This window comes from Apostichopus japonicus, chromosome 17 (genome assembly GCF_037975245.1).
Source record: "Apostichopus japonicus isolate 1M-3 chromosome 17, ASM3797524v1, whole genome shotgun sequence".
Lineage (NCBI taxonomy): Eukaryota > Metazoa > Echinodermata > Holothuroidea > Aspidochirotida > Stichopodidae > Apostichopus > Apostichopus japonicus.
In genome coordinates, this window is record NC_092577.1 from 18,856,810 (window position 1) to 18,881,407 (window position 24,598).

Sequence of the window (24,598 nt, forward strand, 5' to 3'; positions counted from 1 at the left end):
TACACATTATGTATGCAGTGAACAATATATTTGGATGAAATACTATTTGGTCTGACATGAAAAATGCTTGCAGATGGTTGTTGTGGATTATCTTTCATTAGGATCATTGATCTAATCCTTAAAACCCTCAATAACAAGCCCACTATGCTACTGGATTATTCTACTAATGTGCCCCTCCTAACTTTGTGCGTACATTTGCCCACCTCTACGTGCACAGCATGGAAGTGAAATGTCAAGGCCAGGGTCGGAAATAAGCAGGGTGAAGGGCGATTCGCCCTTATGAAAATCGCCCTCGTTATATCAGGTGTCTGTGTAAAATTAATTGTGACATGCTTTTGTTTTAGCTAGGCATTGCAGTAGCATCGCGAATCGCGCAAACAGTTCTCACAATCCCGCATAAAATTTGAAGCAGTGCCGGAGGGTCACGCACAATCTCCGCATAGTTACTGCGGTTACGGCCTCCACTAAGCAATTTCAGTGCCAATAACCTAAAATCCCCACAAATCTCAGACCACGTGGTAGCCTAACTTCACAGGTGAAGTAGGTCAACATGGTAATCTTACCTATCTATCTGTTTACTCGCTCAAGTTGTGTTGAAAATAAAAATAAAAAATATCCATTAAAACTTGCAATCTTTAACCAAATATTAGCCTAACAACCACACTAAGTCAATGGGAAATGTAGCCTAACCATCAGTTTGCAAAAACAAAACAAAAACTGCATAGCTTTGTTTACAACTTTAAATTTGCTGGAAATTGGCAGTTGTTTGGAAGGTATGTGATTTTATCCACACACAAAAACATACATGCCTTAGGAAAAGTCACCAGCGGAAGTAAACCTGTGTTTTCTATTTCAGTTGATGGGATATTGGTTTTCGTCATATATTCGGTGGATTGACATTATTTGCTAAATGCTCGCAAATTTTTGCTATCAAACTTTTAATGAACTTGCTATACAGTAAATTGCAACACTAGTAATAGGGCAATTGTGCTGACTTTATCCTGTTGAATGCTTACAACCATTTCCGTAAACAGCATATATTGAACTTTGGAAAAGAGCCCCCCCTAAACCTTAAAAAAAAACCTCCTAAATACATTAAGGGGGCGTTTCAACTTTTCTATATCCAAACTAGTCCCCCAAAGCCAAATATTAATTCCTACCCTGGTTAAGGCTAGCTGTTATAAATTAAATTTTTGGGCAGAATTGAAAATTGGCTTTGTATTTTAAGTTAATTGTGGGCAAAAAAATCACAATAGCTCTAGACAATAAGGCATTTTACTAATGTAGGCTAAGCATTGTCCAGCCTTGCCTGTCTTCAGCAATAGGCTACTGTTGGCTAAGGCTTAACTTAGGCCTAGGGTATATTTACTGTATCATTTGTATCAAAAAACGGTGCTATGTAAGCATCATTCATCACTATTTATGTTTTTGTAGAGTTTTGGGACAAAGGTCATGTAATTAAAATGAAGTTTAGCCTATCTAGGGCAAAACTAACATTCCTGTAACTTAGGCTATATCTTGTTAATGTTAGGCTTACACTGAGTGAGACAAGTGGGAGCTGAGCTATAATTTGCACAAATTGTGATTGGTAATCAGCCAGCTGCACAGGGAACTGAGGCCTACTTTATACTATTACTAATCCTAGGCTAGTCAATAGAGCATTTGGTAAAGGAATTAATATCTACCAATTGCAAGAAAGTATTACGGTATTACCTAGGCTTCCAAAGTCCATCTCGACGGCTCTCATTGTGATAGTGCAACATGGATACCGCGCCGATTCGCGAACATAAGTAAGGTTAACCGTTCTTGCTTGCATACAGCAGAGAGTAGCAGCTCCCTGCATACAGTGTGAACACTTGCGGCCATACGGACAACACGTTTACCACACTGTACATACGTCCATATGAGCTCTACATTACACTTAGCGACATTGCGCGGTGATGACGTGACAAGGTGTGTATACCAAATGAAAATGCGTCAATATGAACATGGATATCAGTATATGTATCACCGAAAGGGATAGGGATCGAAATTGTGACTTTGAAGGTCACAGTTCCATTGGTCAGTTTTACCCGCATTAAAAGAGCATCGATAGTAAAACATATACCGATAGGACGATAAAATAAACGAGATATATCTTGATGGGTCCCTAATAGCTAAATTTTGCACAGGTCACATATACTACTACAAAAATTGCCAAGCTATAAATATCCATTCAGATGTATAATCGTCCAATCAAAATAAAGGGGTGTAGAGGGCAGCATCCACGATCAATGGGTACTAATAACCTGTACACCGAAGCCCTCATAACAGAATGAACATACCCTTAAACATTAGGGGAACACGAATATGTTCCCCTAACGTTACTGTCCCTCTATGGTAGCATTTTTTAATATGCAATGGGCACCTAATGTGCACTTTATATAAATATATATATATATATATATATATATATATATATATATAAATGCTTCTTTTGTAGTGTCAGGTACAGTAGACTGACCTGTGTTAATCATGCCATAGTGTAATTGTACATCTATGGCAAGCCATGTGGGACAAACACTGCATAATATATCCGCGTATTAATTCGAATATATACGCGTATTAATTCGAATATACATGTGTTGTAGCCTACATGTGAAAAGTTTCGCTTTTTGAAGGGATCTCCCGAGCCCGCCAAAACATTTATCGTTGGTATATGTACACAGCAAGAGCGGAATTTTCTTTTCGTGTATATTCTAATTAATCCGTGCATATATTGGATGTAATCCCCATATGTATTATATTTAATACGTGTATATATTCGATTTAAAATGTGTATATATTCGAATTAATACGTGTATATATTCGAATTAATACGCGGATATATTTCAGCCATATGATTGGCTAATAATATATACGCGTATATATTCCAATTAATACGCGTATAAATTACAATTAATATGCGTATAAATTACAATTAATACGCGGATATATTATGCAGTGTTTGTCCCACATGGCTTGCCATATTTTTTATTGAACTATTTGTTTATCTGTTCATTCATTTATATCTATACAGTTAATTCATTTATATCTATACATTTCACTAATAAAACGCAATGACACAGGGTGGATAGTAGCAGACTATTTATTAATTTCAAAAGTTCCTTTCGGTTATATTTTATAGGTAATGGAATGCTTTAAGAACAAAGGGTGTAAATTACATTTCACCGAATAGAAATTAAACTTGAACAGTAGAGAAGCAAAAGACTGAAGATAATAGTACTTGTGTACTCTGAAGTGCTAGGTAGTGAACTGAACTCTCAGCTCCCAGTAAAAACTCTACAAACTAACAACATTAGAAAGAAAATACTTAAAAGATGACCACTCCATGGGAGGTAACCCTAACTAAAGCCAGAGATGAGGCAAGCCTGGTACAGCAAGGCCAGGGGTAATAAACATGGCTAGGTGTGAGCATATATATAGATGTGTTTGTGACATACATCCTTGGTCAGTTAAATTATGAGTAACACATGCTAACTAGGACAAGCATGATCAGGGGCGGCGATTTGTTTGAAATATTGGGGGGGGGGGATATTTGCATGTGTGCGGGCGCGAATTAATATCAAAGTGGTGCGCCACCATTGGTTGGCGCGCAGCGTACAAGAAAATTTCTGGTTTTGATAGCCCCCCAGATCAGCGGAAATGGCACTTCTCGGGCTTGAAAATGACCAACCCGATGTACACTTGGCTGAGAACCAAGTTTTTCCCAATAGTTTTTGTTTGTTATCCATAACCGTTTCAAGATTGTCACCAGTCACACATCATGTTCGACCTCATCGCATCTCCTGTGGATCATTGCTTTTGTAGTAATTCTACGTAACGCCCCACAATACCCGTCAGCCCCACTTTTGAAGGTTTTAAGCCCATTATTTGTTCAGAATTTGAATAATAAATTCACTTCAAAACATACCCATAATGTTGCACAAAATTTCACCTATGGACAATCAATATAGAAAAAACCCTTCAACCCCAAACAGAACGGTCAAAATTGCACGAGTAGAGGGAAGTATGATGAAGAATGTTGGTCAGAAATTTTCGAAAATTCAGACACAGTTAATTTATTGGTGCATGTACAAATAATAAAACCTCTTATAACGGCTATTATAAAACTTGGTTGAAGGAATTGAAAAAATAGCAGATATTTCTGAAAACCGAACACTACACACATAGGCGAAGGAGGTGCGGCGGCAGTGGCGGAGCTAGGGCTATTGGTCAGGAGGGGCGAGAATGGTCTGTAGGGGCGCTTTCGACACTATCTAAGCGGAGCGCCACCACTGGTTGGCGCGTAGCGTACAGAAATTTTTTGAGTAAAGATACTCCCTAGATCGCCGGAAATGACCCTTTCCGGGCCTGCAGATAAACGAAGAATAAGGTGTCATCGCCAAATTACACCAACAAAATGTGACAAATGTCAATAAGTAGATGAGAGCGCAATAAAAAAGTCAATAATCTAGAATAAGTAAAAAGTGGTAAAGAGCTGAAAAAGGCGCCAGCAGTCCATTTGAGTCCGTCAGGGGGGGGGGATCCGCCCCCTGACCGTATGGACGCTCCGCCACTGCGCGGTGGGGGTGCAGCCCCTAATTCGCCATTACTAATGTAAAAGAGAGTTTTGACATAATTGGACCTCCATGTTTTTTATACATCTACATGAGACATGTCGTTGTTTACATTAGCATCCCGCGGTATACTGCGCAATTTTAACGGACCGTACGGTACATGATGGCATGCGATGTAATAACCGATGCTTGCTTATATGATATCGACATTAACACGTTGAACGCGTGCGAAGAGCGCGAAAATTTTTGGTTATTTTTTCAGGCAGGTCGGACAGTTTTGAGGCTTTTCATCCTGGAACGCCATTTTCATGCTCACTGATATGTGATATCTGCTGTTTGCGTTACAAATTCGAACACGCGCGTAGCGAGGAATTTGCCAAGGGAGGGGTGAAGCCTGTAGGCAAATTATCTAAGCGTAGCGCCACCATATGTTGGCGCGAAGCGTACAAGAAAATTTTGGCCGAAAATGCCTCCCAGATCGCTGGAAATGGCACTACCCAGGACCATTTGTTAGCGCGAAGCGTACAAGCAAATTTTGGCCGAAAATGCCTCCCAGATCGCTGGAAATGACACTTCCCAGGCCTTGTAAGTTGCATCTAAGCACTTTCTATTTTGAAATTACTTAGCGATATCATTTAAAAAAATGCTGAATGGGGGGGGGGGGCGGGCGGTCGCCCCCATCCCAAAATGCGTCATGTTACCCGACGACACGGTCGAGTTCGAGACCAGCCACAGTTGGTTTCATAGCACAATTCTACACACGCGTTATGATAGACCATATATAGTATATATATATAGATCATTAGTGAGAGAGGAAAATGGAAACGTCCAAAAATGGAGTTGTCGGTGTAAGGGGTAGGGTGAGTCACACTTTTACGAAATCATTGATCCGTCACTGGCTACCCTTCAGCTCTGTAATGATGTCACTGTTTCTCTTTCTCTTCCCGGTGTCTTCGCATTTTTCTTTTACTCCCTCCTTTTCTCCTTTTTCTCTCTTTCTTCTTTTTCCTTTCCCTTCCTTCCTCTCCTCCTCCTCTTTTTTCCCCTCTTTTTTTCCTTTTTTCTTGTCTTTTTTTTTTTTCTCTCCTGTTTTTCTTACCCGGGGGGCGCGCGCCCCCAACGCCCCCCCTGGATACGCACCTGGGCTAACATGTTGTCAAAGATTGCAGTTTTTCTTGGATATTTTTATTTTTTATTTGCGACACAACTTGAGCGAATAAACAGATGGCTAGGTTAGAGTTCCATGTTGACTTAGTTTGAAGTTAGGCTACCATGTGGTCTGAGATTTTTGGGGATTTGAGGTAATTGTCGCTGGTACTGAAATTGCTTAGCCAGTGACTGCGCGGGAAGTTCCCGGTGATTGTGCGCGACCCTCCCGCACTGCTTCAAATTATATCAAATGTGATGCGGGATTGTGAGAACTCTTTGTGCGATTCGCGCTGCTACTGCAAACCAGGCGCGTATTTGGAATTTGCCAAGGGAGGGGCGAAACTGTAGATTCGGCATTGCAAACTATCTAAGCGTAGCGCCACCATGATTGGCGCGAAGCGTACAAGAAAATTTTGCCCGAAAGTGCCTCCCAGATCGCAGGAAATGGCACTTCCCAGGCCTTGTAAGTTGCATCTTAGCATTTTCTTTTGAAAATACTAGTGATATCATAAAAACCGTTAACAAATTTTGGAAAAAATTGGCTCAAGGGGGGGGCGGCCGCCCCCTTCGCCCCCCCCCTTGGTTACGCGCCTGCTGCAAACCCTAGCTAAAGCAAAAAGCATGTCACAATTAAATTTACACAGACACCTGATATTACGAGGGCGATTTTCTTATATTTTTTTTCGCCCTCGCAATTGTGCTTTCGGAGGGCTTTTTTTAGAACTTGCTAGGGCGAATCGCCCGTCGCCCCGCTTTTTTCTGACCCTGTTGCAATGTAATGTAAGGTAGGCTACACTGGTATTGCGAACCATCGTAGTGTATGCAATGCATCGGTGCGTTACGTTATATGATTTAGTTTTACAGCAATCGAGCTTAATCTACGTGAATGTATAGAAAAACATAGCTACGGTAAAGTTAACGATCGCTAAGTTAACATTTCCTAAATTGAAAACAATTTACAGTAATAAATTCTTCACTTCAAGCTGAAGTTCTGAACACCATGCCTTTTGAAACGATTTTTTTTTCTATTCACACTGTATAAAATTCATGAGAAAATTAAACCCTCTTTTTTTTCTCTCTCTCTCTGAACGCCAGTGCGTCAAATCGGCAAGCCATTGCGTCAAAAACGCGTCATAGCGGCTTAGCGGAAACACTGATGTATAGAATGAACCCTTGTGAGTTGTGATAATAACACAACTGTCGCAAATCTCCCGCCTTGCTTTTTTTTCAATACCAAATTCAACAAAACACACAAGTGTAGCTAACATAGTGTTTGATTCGAAAATGATGTTTCTATTTATGGCACTTTTTGACAAATTCCTTGATACTGAATCTCTAGCATAGTTCGTTCATATCAATAAATGTTTATTTGTTAATTGTCCTATAGTATCGGTACTGTAGTAGATAATAAAAAATGAATTATAACTTGTTCTATTTTCTGTTCCAGATGAAGGTACCATCTATTTTTACTCAGAGAACACTCACCGAGTGTGGTTTGGGGGAGAAGAAGGTCCTCATTCCTTCGGATTCGCTTCCTTCGGAAGTAATGGACGTTATTACTCGCTACTACCCGAAACTGAGAGAGGCGGGTGGTTTCGAATACATGAAAGCCGATGGGCCGTCAAAACGCCTTCATTTGATCCCCATACCAGAAGGAGGATTTACTGCTGCAAATTTCAAAAATGTGGCAAAACAAGCAAAAATATATCTTCGACCTATCCAGTGCGATCTGGAATTGACTACCACTGTGAGTAACATTTAAAATTGCTCGTATAAACAAATGACTTACCAATATTCGGTATTATGCTTAAACCAGTTCAAGGTATTTTCATTTCCACATGGCCATTTCTGGTAAACTGGGGTGTTATTGATTTGAAACTTGGTCCTGTGGTTTTCTTGCATATATAGAATAATTGAATGAGGTTTCAACATCTCTTTTCGGTTAAATGTATTTAATTCCCTCTTTAACAAATGACATCTCCACTTTAAGACATATGCTCATCCAGCTTAGGTAAAAGTAACACTATTCGTGTCCAAAAAAAAATAAATAGAAATGAGTTGTGCCTCTGTTTCACTGAAAGCCTATGTATGAAACACGTGAATATGTATTGGTAGGACTCCTCAATAGTTACTTTATATTCATAACATTCTATTTTCACAATTCAAACATTTTAATTGTCCACACTTCATTGACTTTTCTAGCCTAATCTGATGTGGGCTATGTTTCTTTGTTGTAAATAAATTGCTGTACTCATAAATTATTCTGTCATGATGAACAATGGCATAATGATTTCAATTTAGTGTGGTAACCTTTAGTCATTGATTCAGTCGAAATAAAACAGAAATGATCCTGTATCTTTTAATGAATGAGAGGTAATATATATTTCCCCAAACCGGAGAGTAACTTATTTTGGGTAACTTGACCTTGTTATCGTGTCGCCTTCGAATATCCGCATTTGATTGCACCACTGAGGGTACATTGACATGTGGTGGTTGCGACACGGAATATTCCCGAGTCAGGGGATACTTGCAACTGCAACATACTTGCAACATTAATTAGATGGAAAAAATTAGCTTGGATTAACTATCCAGGGAGTTGTACAATTTCTTTAATATATTCATTTATTCAATTTATATATATATATATATATATATATATATATATATATATATATAGGAAGCGACAACATTTTCCATGTTATAATTAAACAGGGTAGATAAATGTCTGATTTCCTAATATATACGGAATAACAGGTCAGAAATGGTGATTAATGAAAACTCATCATGTTTTTTCGTTTATGGAGTGTTACTATGCCCTATGATACTGTTTAGTGCGTTTATAGTGCTACTGTGACATGATAATGTCTAGCTAGTGCATTTATAGTGTTACTGTGCACTATGATAATGTTAGTAGTGCGTTTGTGGAGTGTTACTGTGCCCTGATTATGTTTACTTCATTTATAGTGTTACTGTGCCCTGAATGTGTTTAGTGCAGTTATGGTGCTAGTGTGCCCTGATAATGTTCAGTGCATTTAGACTGTGTGTTACTATATATCCCCTATGATAATGTTTAGTGCGTCTATAAAGTACATGTTACTGTACAATATGGTAATGTTTAGGCGATTAAAGTTTTTGGTTTATTCATGCGCAGCACAACGTCTACTAAAATTGAAGCAGGAAAATATTTTCAAAAACAGTCCAGTTTATCACATATTTTCTCGAAACATAAAACTTCAGTAGGTAAATTTTTTGCACTTATCTGAATTATTTGTCTTACTTATTCTTATAACTTGATTTTTCTTCTCGTGTTAGCGTACATATTTATACTGTGTTGCAAATATGATATCATTGTTTATAGAAGCCGAACAACTCGTAAATAGCGTATTTTCCGGTGCTTCATGATGCAGTATGCATGCCAAAGACATATCACCCAAGCCAATATGTAGTGATAATCGTTAATGCTTCAATCCTGGTGCCGTGCATGCAAGATATGTTTCTGTTCATTTGAACGAAACGAGTCCCCAAACCATGTACCTACCAGATGATCAAAATAATATTACGATTGAGAATGAAAATGAAAACAACAGTTCTCCAATCAAATTTTGGTAATGATTGTTGTGATGTAGCTTTATTAAATTAATCTATCATCATCTATTAATTACTTTTTTCCTACCGTTATGTAGACAACAACCAATACAGATGAAAATGAAGTAAAGATTAAGTGCAACAACTGTAATGCAATGATACCCCAGACGAAGCTGAGAAGTCACGTGAGATCTTGCCGGCTGCCAGGACAAGACGCAAGGTCAGTGCATGAACATGCAACCCACAGAGTTGTAAATCGTAAATCTTTAATGTTTAACGTTTTTCATACCTTCCATTATTATTATATTTAACCATACACGGAGGCGCTCGACGATATGTCAAAGTGTGAAACACCCAAGGGGTCGGCGATACACCCCCAATTCCCAGATATACTGCTATCTCTTGTACACGCAGATATGGCTATAGGTGCGGTTATATGTACTTTGTAAAAACAAACGCGTGCACACTTATCAATTTCCACTGAATCATCCCCTCATTTTATACCCGGATTTTCTCCGCTGCCAAGGCCATCTAAAACGTTTCAACGATTTCCAAAATTCAGATTGCAAAGCACAGTGAACATTCTTGTCCAAAACTTCAGACATGTTCAATGGTAATTCCCAAGCAACATACAGCAACAGACAATTTCCTAGTGCTAATACCTCTCTAAACTGTACCCCAATATCATGCTTCAAAGCACTGGTATTAACAGTACAAACAATTCCTAACCTTGATCTGATAGAAACATGATATTCATACTGCTCGTACTGACAATACGAGTGCTCTCAAGCCGGACATGACACTACAGTGTTCCATAGTTATAGGTTTTGATAGAAATAAATTTAATATCCTGTCCGAAAGTCTGCAGGAGGTTGATTTCACAAGGACGCGCACTTGGTCAGTTTTACCAGTGTAGTTTAATATGAATGTGTTTACGGAACGTACGCGCACGTTTGTTTGCGCATTTCTTACATACTATGTTGTACACAAGAATTCTGCTTGTGTACAACATGCTATAGAAAATCTGACGGGGACCAGCAGTTAATTGCTAATTGTGTACAGTGTAATTTGCCAATTACCGTTCCAGTACTGTTATGTTTTGTATATAAAAGTGAATCTTTTATTCAAGACCTTCACTTTTACTTTTATGCACATTTACATTGTTTTGATGTTTGCTACAATACGCTTTTTTTTAAGGTTTGCCCACTGGACGTTTTATTTTGGTTATTGGTGAACCAAAAAGATTTTTATATTTTGTTTTACACAAATGATATTGTATGAATGAACGGTCTTGCGTGCGTTATTTACAGGATAATATACTTCCGGGGGTTGACATTGCTAGATGCACTCCGACTGAGCCCTCGTGTATCGCATGCAACACTCTCAGAGTCACGTCGCGTGTGAATGAGTGATGGTGCGAAGCGCACTCCTTGTCTTATCTTATGGAAAAAGCGCATAGTTCATTTGAAGCAATTTTAAGTTTAGCACAACCAGCTCATACCACAATTTCAACTTCTATTGTGGTATCCATTGGCAATAATATTGGTTACTTGAAAATTTAGTAATAATTAGGTTATAAGTTTGACAAGTCAAATGTCATATGGGCACTTACGCCGAAATTGTTTTGTACTCGGTGAACTTCACTACAAGTAGCTGCCCAAATGCCCTGAAATGACAGATGTATATATAACAAATGTGTTTGTTTTATATATGATATGTTTTGTTTTATTTTTCCCATTTACCGTTTTACATCCATGAACATTAAAATGACTTGATAATTTAATATAATACCATGACCACACCAAAAACTATACAATTGATTGCATCCGTGTAATATTTAACATTTATATGACATATTCAGTGACAGCGATCATAGAACGGACGAAGATCTCGAAGTTGACCCTTTCCAAGAGTCCGAAAGCGTTCTCACTGACACCGTCGAAACACCCCAACCACGGCCGCAGTCAGGCACTTCAGTAGGTCAATCTTCAGTGACAACACTTCAAAGATGTCGAAATACTAACAGCTCGGCATCCACAAGTACCTGTGATAGGTAGGCAATTCTTATCACAAGGATACTTTGTTTCAACAGTTACCCAAATGTGGAAAAAACAATATAAGGACAAAAATGGAATTGATTGTTAACTTTGTATTTCTGGTCTTCATTTGGACGATTGCTTTTATGTTTACATTTTATGTTCTGTTCTGTTTATAACTTCGTAGTCACAAACGTCTAATTTATATTTCACGCTTGTATTATCTGTAGACACATTTGTGACTACATTAACATTGTAGATCCGGATGATGGCAGGGAGGAAAACGATGAAGTGCTGAATGCTGTGATTGAAGAAAGCTTGTTGGAAGTACAAGATACGAGGTGAGATGATAAACAACTGCAGCATATTATGCAGACCCTATTACAATGTAATGTGTTAGTCGATTGTATGCATTCCTCTTTCTATAGAAACACTCGCAGCTGGCTCACATTTAATCCCCGTTGAACTGACATACCCTGGATATATCATAGTGAAGCCTTCGGTTTCGGCATAAAAAGATATATTATATTTAACCAAGGCGTTCGTAACTTACTATATGAATATTCATTACTTATCACCTATCTTTACCAACAAAATGAAAATCATACTACTTGATGTTGGTCAAAGAATATGCAGCTATGTTCAGTTTGGTGAAGAACCGAAACAATATGTATGCAGTGAAAGATGGTACTGGTTCTATAGCTCCACTGAGTTAAACATTGCTTGACCTCTGACCGTGTTATGTATATAATGGTTATTTTGAAAGGGACCGCGGAAAGGTGGAACGGTGGGGGGGGGGGGGCTGGGGAATGATGGCTGTAGCGTCCCCCACATGTCCATTCGGACGTCTTTTCACCAATACTTTGGTGGTCATATTTTCCCCCTCAAAATCACACACACTTCAAAATCTTAAGAAGTAACCAATGCTAAGGGAAAAGAACAACGCTATTTTCAATGACCGTGTAAAGACCGCGGTCGGAGGAAGAATAACAAAATGTACTTCAGAATTACATAAGTGCTGAGCTTACTTCTTTAATCATTGCATTTATTTATTTCATTAAATAGCGACCAACCTTCCCTCGATGCGCGCCTTCAAGAATCACTTGAAAATTTTCAGAAGGCAAAGATGTTGGAGGCACCTATGATTGTTGTGGTGCGAAGAAGGAAAGTTTTGAGGTTGTGTTTTCAGGAGAAGAAGCGGACGACTTGGGTGGTCCAAAGAGGGAGTTTTTCAGGTAGTTACAACAACAACAACAATTTGTGTTGATCTTAACAATTTCAGTAACTTTGAGTGACTTAATATCAATCGTATCTCTCGCTTGGAATGTTTTATAATGTAAAGTGATCCGTTTTGCAAACACATATATAAGGGCTACAAACGACTTGCATTTGGTTTTTGGATTCACTTCGTGCTGGACATTTCCAGCATTTTAAATTTCCAGTTGACACTTCATTCAGTTTAGATCAGAACATGAATGTGGAATATACTTCTTAGAGGGCTGAGATGAATTGAAAGTACACTATACCATGACAACTCGTACTCTTAAAGGAAGATAGGGTACTTATAATAGAAACGATTAACAATAAAACTGCCTCAGTGGACGTCCCCAGTCTTATGAAAAAAAGCAAATAAAAACGACTATTTTGTAACGAAATTTACTGGTGGAAGTTGGTATTGCTGAGGCAGTTTTGATTGAAATCCTTGCAGGATGCAAATTTATAGCAGATTTGCTGGGACACCGTACAAGAAGTTAAGCAAAATATACCCCTCAACTACCTATCCTCCTTTAAATGATATTCGTTCAAATTTTTATCACTATTTTGAAGACGTGTTACATAAACTGTGAATAGATTTTGCCGCCTTTTTTATATTGATACAGTCTACTCATGCAACATGTACCTGACATGGGCATCTTCGAGGGGACGTCTCCACAATTATACCTAACCCACTCGATTAATCATCTGAATAGGGGATTATATCGAGTGGCTGGGCAATTTATCGCGTGGAGTTTGTTGCACGGAGGACCAGGCTGTCCAGTATTCCATCCTGTTGTTTACAACATGATGTGTGACGCACAAGGAACATCAGAGGAAAAACTGAAAATCCGTGATGTCACAGATGAAGAAGTTGTACAAAACCTGCAAATGGTTAGTCAAAACACAATACAAAGATACAGGATCAGGTGTGATTATGACCTGGGCTCTCAGCAGTCGGCAAGTCAAATTGTATTGGATGGTGTTCAACCAATTTGAATTTGTGATTACGTACCCGCATAACGTGTATTGCTAACCAAAGCAGACCGTACATTAAAGGTTGAATATATATTTGTTCTGATCGTTGAATATGTAACGTTAACAGTGTGATCACTGTGTTGCTATGTAACTTGTCGTCTCTGCAAGTACTAATAACTGATGATTTTTTTTTTCGTTATGAAATGGATGTGTCACAACACCATGAACAACAAAGAAATGTAAGAATGTACGAGATTGTAAGAATTGTTTTTATTCAACGCCCATCCGCCATAGTGCTAACGACCTACATTATACGATATACAAAACTACATGAAGCCTTTATTCTACGTATCCATGTTGTTATGATGACAAAAAGTTTTCCAAATTGTGTATGTTAGCATTTTTGGAGTTGGCAGCCAATTTAAAACTAAAAACGTAAAAAGCAAGATATCACAATCTGTTCAGATAAAAATATAAGTAAAGAGAAAAATTAGAATTTGTTTTATGTATTGTTGCGTAGTTTTTTTTTGTGAGGTGGCTGCCAGTGGGCAACCCGACGAATGTTGTTAATCTGTAGTTTAACTTTTTTTTTGTATATTATAGATTAGTGACAGCACCACCCAGGAAGACATGGACCGCGTTGTGGAAAACGTTGGCCAATGGGCAGCGGGCCGAGGATGCCTGGAAATTTTCGGTGCAAAAGTGGCCGACAAAGACAACATTATTCAGCGCCTCTTGCAGCAGCACGTGTTTTATGGGTATGTGTGATATTGTTGGTAAATATGAATAATGTAATGTTTTATTGCGTAATGAAGTATGCCCTCACGACCCACATGTACCCTACGTAACAACCTTTGCTATTATATTCCAGTGCATTGTGCGAGGCTGCATTTCGGTAGATCGTCGGTGCATCAGGGTTTTGAGTCTTAGTTTTGACTTCATTCTCTCTAGGGCGAGGTAGGGAGTAGGGGGGGTGGTCTCGGTGAAGATATTCTGATTCCGAACTCATATTATTCTGACTATACCTGCGTGTCAAATGGCGTAACATATATACCGCCACCCCTGCCCCATATGCGAGACATGCCCATTTAAATAATGATGATATCAGAACCAGGAAATCGCGCTACATGATTATCATTATTTCTTTTATATTTTATTTAGATGTAAGGCTGCAATAGACCAGCTGCAGGAAGGCTTGGGCAGCGTGGGAGGACTTTGGGACCTATGCAAAGCCCAAAGCAGGCCTTACAAGAAACTTTTTGTGGCGGGAATATCAAGTCCCTTGACGTATATGGGGATGAAAAAACTATTCACAATTAACTGGGTAGATGATGTCGACCGCCGTGTGGAAAAGGAGGAGGAAGAAGACACGGTGTACTGTTGGGAACAGTTTCTACGACAGAGTGAAAGTAAGTAAAACAGTTTTCATAACCGTAAAGGACCATATCTAAATTCCCGAAATATCTGATTATAGGACGAAATTACGATGGTTTCCATGGGGGAAAGTTGTATGGGAAGGGAGGCTTTTCTTTTTCCTTAAGGGAGCTCAGATGTGAAATTGCGCTACATTTTGCAAAGTTTTTAACTAATTAGATGTTGAAGACTTCGATAGTTTGACTGTTCTTCATTTCCACAATTGGCTATAACAATTAGTGATCAATGCCTTGCAGCAAGGTAAACTTTCATATAGCAATTCGATCCAACTGATTCCGTTTATGCGTGTTTGCTTAGTTTTAAGTATGCAGGTGTGTTGTCCGAAGTTATCTTCGTTAAAATGGCGGAGGGGATGGCTGCGGGAGGGGGGGGGGCAGGGTGACTTTCGCTAGGAACTCCAAACTGAATATCGAACCTATTTGTATTAAACAATGGTATTGATGGGGGTGTGGTGCAAATGTGAATGTACTGTGGAACAATTAACTTTACTAAGACCCTAGTTGAGCTTAAAAATGCACCCTTTGCTCACGAAGTGTCTGAACATAACTTTCCTAATTGACATTGAAAAGGTTTACAATAATATAAACAATTTTAAGTCTTCTCATCACGTCTAACATGTCTCTATTTCTATCACCACGTGACTTACTGCAATATGCGGAATTGCCAACACGGTGCCGTGAGATAATTGTATAAATCAAAATTCTAGTAGCACGTCCAGCCTGATCGAAGCTCCTACTTAGTTTAAGAGAGATTCCGTTACGTAGAAAAGCAAAGATGAAAAGTAATCAGATATTTGTTTTAATTTTCAACAGGGGGTGAATGTTCTATGGTAATCGGCGAGGACGGAGCAGCTGCCACCTCCGTCATTGGGCTGAACCACGTATTGAGGTTTGTGTCAGGAGCCGGTGTGGTGCCACCGACTGGATTCCACAAACAGTTGGAAATAAGCTTTTTTACACCGGTTCAAGGAAGGAGGAATTTCCCTACATCATCAACTTGTGGACTGGAACTCCATTTACCCAGAGGAATTTCCGACCTTGAGATTTTCAAGAGGGACATGATGGAGGCAATTTTAGGTTCCCCTGGATTCGGGAAAATTTGAGTATGTATATAAATATATATAGGCCTATATCTATATATATCTATATATATATATATATTATATATATATATATATTTATATATGTATCTATATGTTTATTATGTAGGAGTAGAGTTACCTCTACCATATCACTAGTGTAGTTTAGTGTTGCTGCTTGTATCGTTCTAATTTCAGAGCGAAAGTTCTATAAGTTCTCTCCACCAACCTCCACCTCTCTCCCCACCTCTCGCCCTCTCTCTCCACCTAGCGCGATGGTCCTTTTGGTGTTTTTTCGCCATAGAGAGCATCTAATACGCTTGTAACTTTTTGGTCCTTTTGATGCTTTCGCACATAATGGTTTGGTCGTTGCCAATGCACATTCAAAATGCATGTATTTTCGACTTCGTTTGTACTTCTTTCACGCATATTCGGCAAAAGTTATCGTTTCCAACAATTCCGCTTAACAATCAAAGGAAAACATCGTCCGTTTTTTTCATCCAACTGTTTTAAAAACAAAAACTTTACGTATATTTCTCTATACGTAAATTTCATATTTTACACAGTTTTAACAGTTTCCCTATTTTATAACCCTTCGTATCTGTTTATTATTTAGTTCCTTTGACATCTTTCATAACGTACTACATTATTTCGTAAAATATGTCCCTTTTCTCAACAAAACTTTCACAACGAGGTAAGCCTTTCCGGCTGACACTAAATGTATTTTTAGTTCTTATGTGCACCCACAGCAATAGAACTTACGATAAGAAATAACAACAACAATAACAAACATCAGCTGGTGTGCATTCAACATCACGTTTCTTACCGTCGATCTCGTACTGTAACCGTCTCAAGATCATAAAATTATAGCCAAAACAAGTGATCAGTGACAATTGAATTGGGTGAAATTGTACATAAAACATATGTCTAAGTTGCGTAGACCTAGCTGTGTGTACAAGAAGTCCCAAACTGCAACTAACGTGTAGGCCTAGCCTAACTAACTTACAAGTTACGGTGGTTACAAAACTTACGGTAGCTTAGGCCTATAATAACTAGGCTGTATAACCCTTAAATACTTATACTATTAGTGAAGGTAAAGAGTAAATGACTAAAACATTCTGTAGTTAGCCGTGACTTTGTTTACATTACAAGAGAAGGTTGTTAGTGTGACACCCCTTCTCAAATTTATGATGCAACACTACAGTGTACTAGTACTAGAAGGATGGTCATAGTGAACTAAAATCAACAATTAGAATTGTGGTTGCTAGGAATTTCATATGTTTTTTTCATGTTTAATATAATATTTAATCTTTACAGAAGGGCTGAAGTAAGCAATACATACAAAAGATGATTGGTATGTTCACTGCCATGATAAGTGTAGCAATAATTGGTACTGAGAAAAATTTCGTAGGAACATCAAATCAGGCAATACCATTCCTGCATTTTCTATCTGCTTTTGTTTCTCCTTTCATATATATGTTTCATCATAAAGGAAGCATGATAATGGCAAAATGATTCAACCAGCAGTCTGCACAATGCCCACTGTGTTGTTAACTTAAGATACTATTGAATCAAACAGTCAAGAACTCAATGATGTTTTCCACTTTGGCTAAAAGATACAAAATTGTGGAGTGACTAATTGGCTGCGGTTTCTCTACATGTGTGTTTTATACCTCAACTGCTGGCTCTACCCTCTGTAACAAATTTCAAACAGTTACTGTATAGTTTACTTGCCGCAAGTGATATACACATCACTGTGTAAAATATGTGGAAAGCTTGCCACCTATCGTATAACCAGCATTGTTCTGCATCATTCAAAATAGTCATATATAGATTTATTCATATATATGTTATATTTTACAAGCAGTGTCAGCAAAGTGTTTTAAACCAGTTGCAGGATGCAGTAATAGATGGTCTTGCTTTGTTTATCCAGTAAATCCGGTGAGAAAGGGCAGATAGCCTGGTGGCCCGCTTGAAGCAAAACCATTTAAAAAAAACTATCAAATGTTTACTCGTTTAAAACAAACGAGCAGTTTCACAGGGATGTAGCCAGGGAGCAGGTGGGTGGGGGAGCAATCTCTCCACTCCCCTGTGAGTACCCCTAAAAGTAAATTTCAACTAAAAGCAGGGGAAATCATTAAAGCTCCTTTTCACGTTGGATGATACTAAGTGACCCTTCTCACTCTTCCCCCTGAAAATTTGTCTGCTACTGTACGTAATACAAAACTCTTATAATAGTCTTTTTTTCTCGCCATGTGGGAGACATTTTGGGCAAACATTTTTTTGTACATCATGGAGCTCCGATAAGCGTTATAATGCTCCCTTTGTGATAAATGCCCTTTTAGAATTCTGTTCCTCTCCCACCACATTTCCATTTCTGGCTAAGTCCCTGTTCACAGCTAATATTCTAGACCCATTTGTTCTGCCATTTTTGGTTAGGATGTTTTGGTCCCAAATCCTTTCGAGCCAACTTTTTTTCTGGACTCAACTTTGGATAGTTCCATTTCTGTTGTGTTAGCATTTACTTGATCATTGGAGTTACTCATATGTAACATATATAAGGCATATTTAAAAGAGTTGATACGAAGTTGGTATGATGATAACATTGGGTGATGACATATGCAACACACTTATTTTACTTAAAACAAGGAACTATAGTGCCCATTGAAATGCATGAGACATATGGTTGCCGGACAACTACCCCCCGTACATATACCACCCATACTCATACCCCCAGGACAAGTACCCCCCTGACAATCAGCCCCAGACAAAACCTCCGAAAAGGAATACCTCTGGGAACAACTACCCCTGGACATACACCCCAAGGACAAAAACCCTTAGGATAAGTACCCCCAGACAATTTCCCCGGACAAGTACCCCCATGACAATTACCGCTGAGGACAATAACCCCACCCTCCGGCAATTACCTCCGGGAAAACTCCATCCACATGAATACACCGGCACAGATGCCACACCCATGTTGCTACCCGAACTAAACCAGAATACGCCCCAGTGCCCCCCCCCCTCTCCCCGTGAACCAAGCAGACCTTTAGCTGGTGAACCCCGTAGTATGAAAGCCCATTAGGGCCATGAAAGATAATTTTCTTAATCTGACATATCTAATTATTATTCTGATATATCAGATTTTTATTCTTTTTCTTTCATAGCCCTAATAGCCATGACTCACCCCCTCCCCCTCCTGCGTCTAAAGGGCCAGTGCACCCAACGACCCTAGGGGGTATTCGTCCGAGGAGGTAGTTGTCCGGGTGGGTAGTTGTCCAGGGTTTTGTTTTCCTCAGGGGTAATTGTCCGGGTGGGAGTTTTCCTGTGGGTTATTGGCTTGGGTGGGGGGGGGGGTAATCGTCCGGGGGTATTTGTCTGAGGGTTATTTTTTCCGGTCACGAGATATAGGGCTTTGTGTTCCCTTCATATTGGGTATCTGACTAACTTCTCACACCTCGTCTGCACATTTTGTGATTGGTATGGGGGAGGGGTCTAAGGGGAGGGAGTCTCGATTGCTAGCTTAGCTTCATAACATGCTGTTCGTTCAACAACTTATGACGAATCATAGAAAGGATGAGAAGGCACATCGTCGTTGTACATACGGATCGTGACACTCATTCGAGTGCGGTCAGGTAGGCTATACGTATTTTATTACGCAGTGGCACACTGTAGGCTTGTAATAGGCTATAGGCTAAATTTAGCTAATTGCATTTGCCAAACTAAAGTAAATAGCTGAATCGGTAGGCCAGAATGTTAGTACGATAGTAATCGAGTGAACGAGCTGACGAGTTTTCAAGATAAAAAAGCACTGACAAAATACCATGACAAAAAAAAACCGTCTTAAAATATTTTTTGGACTCTGAAAGAGGGGGGGGGTGCAGTTTCTCCCACTACTCCCCTGGCTACGTCCCTGAAAACAACACAGTACACAAAGTTAAGGGATACGCGACGTTACCTTACAACCGTATGTCAAACTCCTTCCCATATCAGTGGTATAACCCCCCCCCCCCCAACCAAATAAAACAAGAGCCCAAGGGCACTGTGGTTCCTTGCTTGGGGTATATGACAATACACATAATATTATCAAGCAAGATTAGGCTCAAATAGTCCTAGTAATTGTGGTCCTACATGTTCCCATAAAGTAACCAACACTATAGCCAACACTTTTGTGATCACAATATGTGATTGGATTTTTGATCAAAAGGCACTTTTGAGATCTAAATATGGCATCGAAAATGTAAGAAATATAAGAGACCTACAAGCATGTCAACAGATATGATAACATTGGTGACCTCAGATGACATGACCTTTAAGTTTCAAAATGTTCCACCACTCCGTTCACAACTTGTCCCAAAATATCAACCATGTCACACCTTGGCATTGAGATTTAATTGCATTAAATGTCTAAAAATTAACTTTGAACTTGTATACATAACTTCACACACAAAAGGTCACCCGGAGGTCAACCAATTGACATTTTTGATCGGTGAGACCTAAATAGAGCATGACTGTAAAAATTCAAACATTTTTTCTTTGCCCATTTTCTCCCCCCAAAATACTACTTTTTTAACATTGGCTGATCTTTGGTGACCTTGTATCACATGACCGTTAAGTTTGAAAATATTCCCCTATACCACTTGCAACTACTCCAAAAATATCAACCTTGTCACACCTTGGAACTGGGAGTTATTGCACTAAATGTGTGAAAATTAACTTTGACCTCATATAACTTCGCACATGAAGGTCACACAGGGGTCAACCCATTGACATTTATGATCAGAAGGTACCTTTGACATCTGAAAATATCATCGAAACTGTAAAAATCCACAAAACACGAAAAGGTCACCAGAGGTCAAATTCAGGTCAAGTGTCACCCAGATGCGGGTCGACAATTGGATTATATTGAAGCAACTCCCAACCCTAAAGGACAATTTGTTCTCAAGTTATCGCAAAAATAATAGTTTTTATCATTAATTGACCTTTGGTGACCTTGTATCACATGACCGTTAAGTTTGAAAATATTCCCCTATACCATTTGCAACTACTCCAAAAATATCAACCTTGTCACACCTTGGAACTGGGAGTTATTGCATTAAATGTCTGAAAATTAACTTTGACCTCATATAACTTCGCACACGAAGGTCACACGGGGGTCAACCCATTGACATTTATGATCAGAAGGTACCTTTAACATCTGAAAATAGCATCGAAACTGTAAAAATCCCCAAAACACGAAAAGGTCACCAGAGGTCAAATTGAGGTCAAGGGTCACCCAGATGCGGGTCGATAATTGGATTACATTGAAGCAACTCCCAACCCTAAAGGACAATTTGTTCTCAAGTTATCGCAAAAATACTAGTTTTTTATCATTAATTGACCTTTGGTGACCTCGGATCACATGACCGTTATGTTTGAAAATATTCCCCTATACCATTTGCAACTTGTCTCAAAATATCAACTGTGTATCACCTTGGCACTGGGAGTTATTACACTAAATGTCTGAAAATGAACTTTGACCTCATATAACTTAACATACAAAGGTCACCTTGGGTCAACATATTGACATTATTGATTGATGAGACCTAAATAGAGCATCAAACTATACAAATTCAAACTTTTTTTTCTTTGCCCATTTTCTACCCCCAAAATACTAGTTTTTTAACATTAATTGACCTTTGGTGACCTCGGATCACATGACCGTTAAGTTTGAAAATATTCCCCTATACCATTTGCAACTTGTCCAAAAATATCAACCGTGTCACACCTTGGAACTGGGAGTTGTTGCGATAAATGTCTGAAAATTTACTTTGACCTCATATAACTTCGCACACGAAGGTCACACGAGTGTCAACCAATTGACATTTTTGATCGGAGGGTACCTTTGATATCCAAATCTAGCATCAAAACCAAACATTTTCTTTTTTGCTCGTTTCCTCCCAAAATAAGCACATTTTTTCTAATGTGACCTTTGACCTTTTGACCTTGGTTTCAGATGTAGTTTAATCTCCTGATTCCAAAAAACAAAACGACAAGTCTGTACAACCATCCTAACTCCGACCGAAAAACTTTGACCCCATGTCACTTCGCACATAAAGGTCACACGGGGTCAACCTGATGACATTTATGATCAGAAGGTACCTTTGACATCTGAAAATAGCATCAAAACTGTAAAAATCCCCAAAAACACGTAAAGGTCACCAGAGGTCAAATTGAGGTCAAGGGTCACCCAGATGCGGGTCGACAATTGGATAACATTGAAGCAACTCCCAACCCTAACGGACATTTCGTTCTCAAGTTATCGCAAAAATACTAGTTTTTTATCATTAATTGACCTTTGTTGACCTTCGATCACATTACCGTTATGTTTGGAAACGATCCCTTACCCCATTCACAACTACTCCCAAAATATCAATCATGTCGGACCCTGTCAATGGGAGTTATTGCTGTTTTTAATATATTGGTTTTTGGCATCTAACTGACCTTTGGTGACCTTTGCGGGCACCGAAAACAATAGGGATCTTCCTCTCACTATGGGCTATCCACCCAACAAGTTTGATCATGATACATCATTTCCTTATTGAGATATCGTGTACACAAGCCAAGCGTCACATACACACACACACACACATACACACACACGCCAAGTTGAACGCATAGGTTCCTTGCTTTGCAAAAAGCAAGGAACCAAAAATCCTTACCCCCTATTTGCCCATCTTGCCAAGGCTGTTGTCACTGCATATGTGAGGGGGGGGGGTATAATATGAAAAGTTAGGATGATATAAATCCGCATCTCCGTTGAGGCATCAAATACATAATAAATCAGCTTTATCGTCAATTGGAAACGATAGTATACAGCATGACATCATGATTGCACAAAGCATCAAAACGACCAGTGTCGTTGCGCAATAGAATGGTCCGTTTGATTCATGGCTTAATAAATCCGGATTTTCTCGTAAAAAATCGGCGATAGACTAAAAAGAGAATCTCATATGCCTATCTTTACTATTCGCTGAATTTATTCCTTCAAATTCCACTGTAAACCTCATAAAATGTGTGTCTGAAAGATCCTCCAAGGAACGTATAATGCAGGTGCGTCTTGGTCGGTAGCAAAGACTCAATTTTGATGCATGTAAGGGTGTTATCATATTTCATAAAACTTTTTATACCATTGTGTAATTGTCTTAAATTTGGTACTGTCAGAAAGACCATTTTGTAATTCACGATATTTCCAAATCTTATACATTTACAATGAAGTATGTGCTCGTGACGTCAATTTTTGGAATGATAGTTTACTCAAATTTGGAAGTGTTCTGAGTGGTCCTTTTGATGCTTTTGTCAATTTAGCTCCATAAAAGCCCTTTTATTAATTTTAAACGGAATAAAATGGTAAATGACAAACATATACAGTAACTGGGACGTTCTTCTACATCACTGACCAGATCCGATGTCAAAATTCGGTATTTCATGGTAAATATGGCACTAACCCTAACCCTAGGGTTAAACAAAAATGTGTCAGAAATTATGTACAAACTCTTAAATCGACGGGTTTTTTTTAGGGGCGGTTCCTTAATGAACAGTTGATATTATCTGAACATTTGGTCCGCCAATTATCTAAATGAAGAAAATTATAAGGAATTTTGCTATTTTTTAGCGACAGAAGTAGCGCTATCGCGCAATGGTCAAAGTTACAACTTTAGAGGGCGTCCCTGATGGTCCGTTTGGTGATTTTTCCTAGAATTCTCGCTAGGCTCGTCCACGGTATAAAAGTAGACAATTAAAGACATGATCCGAGTCATGAACAAGGCTTAACAGATAACCAAATCTAATTGGGGGCACTAAAAATGTTTCTTATTATTAATATGGACTTAACTACGTATCGCTGGTTGTAAAAAATAAGGAAGGCCGAATTTGCGTAGTAATTATTTGAAATTAAATGCCCAGTCGCTTCATGCAAATTACTTGGTCCTTTAGGTGATGAGTATATCGTACGTTTTCGCTACACGCCGTAATTGGTCAATTTAAACTAACATGAAAACTTTTAAACAGATTGATACCATTCCGCTCGTATATAGGCACACAATGTAAAAAAACGTGAAGGTGTGTCTAGATTTGGATTATTGTTTACAGAGGGACTGGATTTTGCTCAGTTAAGATTATTTCTTGGACTCATCAAGCTACCAAAAAAATCTCATCAAAAACATTTCAAATGGGCAGAGTATCTAGCATGACCTCATTTTCATATCTGCATATGTAAAGTACTCAATTCAGTGGTGGAGCTATGGAAGGGGGTAATTAACTCTGCCCACCCTTTCCCCCACTCAAATCTGATACCCCAACAATATAAAGCTAGGCTAATCATTTGCATTAGAAAAAAAATCAACACAAATCATTTATATGAAAAGGCCTTTTGACAAGTAAAAACTCATCGAAGAGGAACAACAACCCCTCCCCCAGGGACGTAGCCAAGGCATTTTGATTTGGGT

At 38.9% G+C, this 24,598-nt stretch overlaps 3 protein-coding genes and 1 long non-coding RNA gene across 8 annotated transcripts in view; 2 read left to right on the forward strand and 2 right to left on the reverse strand.

Moving 5' to 3' along the window:
* The window catches only part of LOC139984722 (uncharacterized), an 11,792-nt gene extending 9,373 nt beyond the window's left edge, over positions 1-2,419 (reverse strand). For 2 of the 4 annotated variants that reach the window (XM_071998749.1, XM_071998753.1), the window contains exon 1: positions 1,714-2,418. In XM_071998749.1, coding sequence (XP_071854850.1) covers positions 1,714-1,843 — 130 coding nt within the window. In that variant the 5' untranslated portion in view covers positions 1,844-2,418. Of the gene's footprint in view, positions 1-1,713 lie in introns of all 4 variants that reach the window. The other 2 variants (XM_071998752.1, XM_071998750.1) reach the window with 2 other exon arrangements.
* The window catches only part of LOC139984711 (uncharacterized), a 26,318-nt gene extending 12,870 nt beyond the window's left edge, over positions 1-13,448 (forward strand). The window contains exons 2-7 of one of the 2 annotated variants that reach the window (XM_071998730.1): positions 7,195-7,494; positions 9,431-9,552; positions 11,194-11,385; positions 11,599-11,709; positions 12,434-12,603; positions 13,249-13,448. In XM_071998730.1, coding sequence (XP_071854831.1) covers positions 7,195-7,494; positions 9,431-9,552; positions 11,194-11,385; positions 11,599-11,709; positions 12,434-12,603; positions 13,249-13,313 — 960 coding nt within the window. In that variant the 3' untranslated portion in view covers positions 13,314-13,448. The remainder of the gene's footprint in view (positions 1-7,194; positions 7,495-9,430; positions 9,553-11,193; positions 11,386-11,598; positions 11,710-12,433; positions 12,604-13,248) is intronic. The other variant, XM_071998731.1, reaches the window with a different exon arrangement.
* Positions 13,430-16,136, forward strand: LOC139954695 (G2/M phase-specific E3 ubiquitin-protein ligase-like). Its single transcript, XM_071954614.1, has 4 exons — positions 13,430-13,516; positions 14,204-14,358; positions 14,762-15,009; positions 15,847-16,136. Exons 1-4 carry the CDS (start codon positions 13,430-13,432, stop codon positions 16,134-16,136), a joined length of 780 nt encoding a protein of 259 aa, XP_071810715.1.
* A 3,997-nt stretch (positions 16,137-20,133) lies between these two features.
* LOC139984729 (uncharacterized) lies at positions 20,134-22,803 on the reverse strand. Its single transcript, XR_011799160.1, has 2 exons — positions 22,254-22,803; positions 20,134-22,180 (listed from the first exon to the last, which is right to left on the reverse strand). It is a non-coding gene; the product is annotated as an uncharacterized lncRNA (long non-coding RNA).
* Between the last annotated feature and the right edge of the window lie 1,795 nt (positions 22,804-24,598).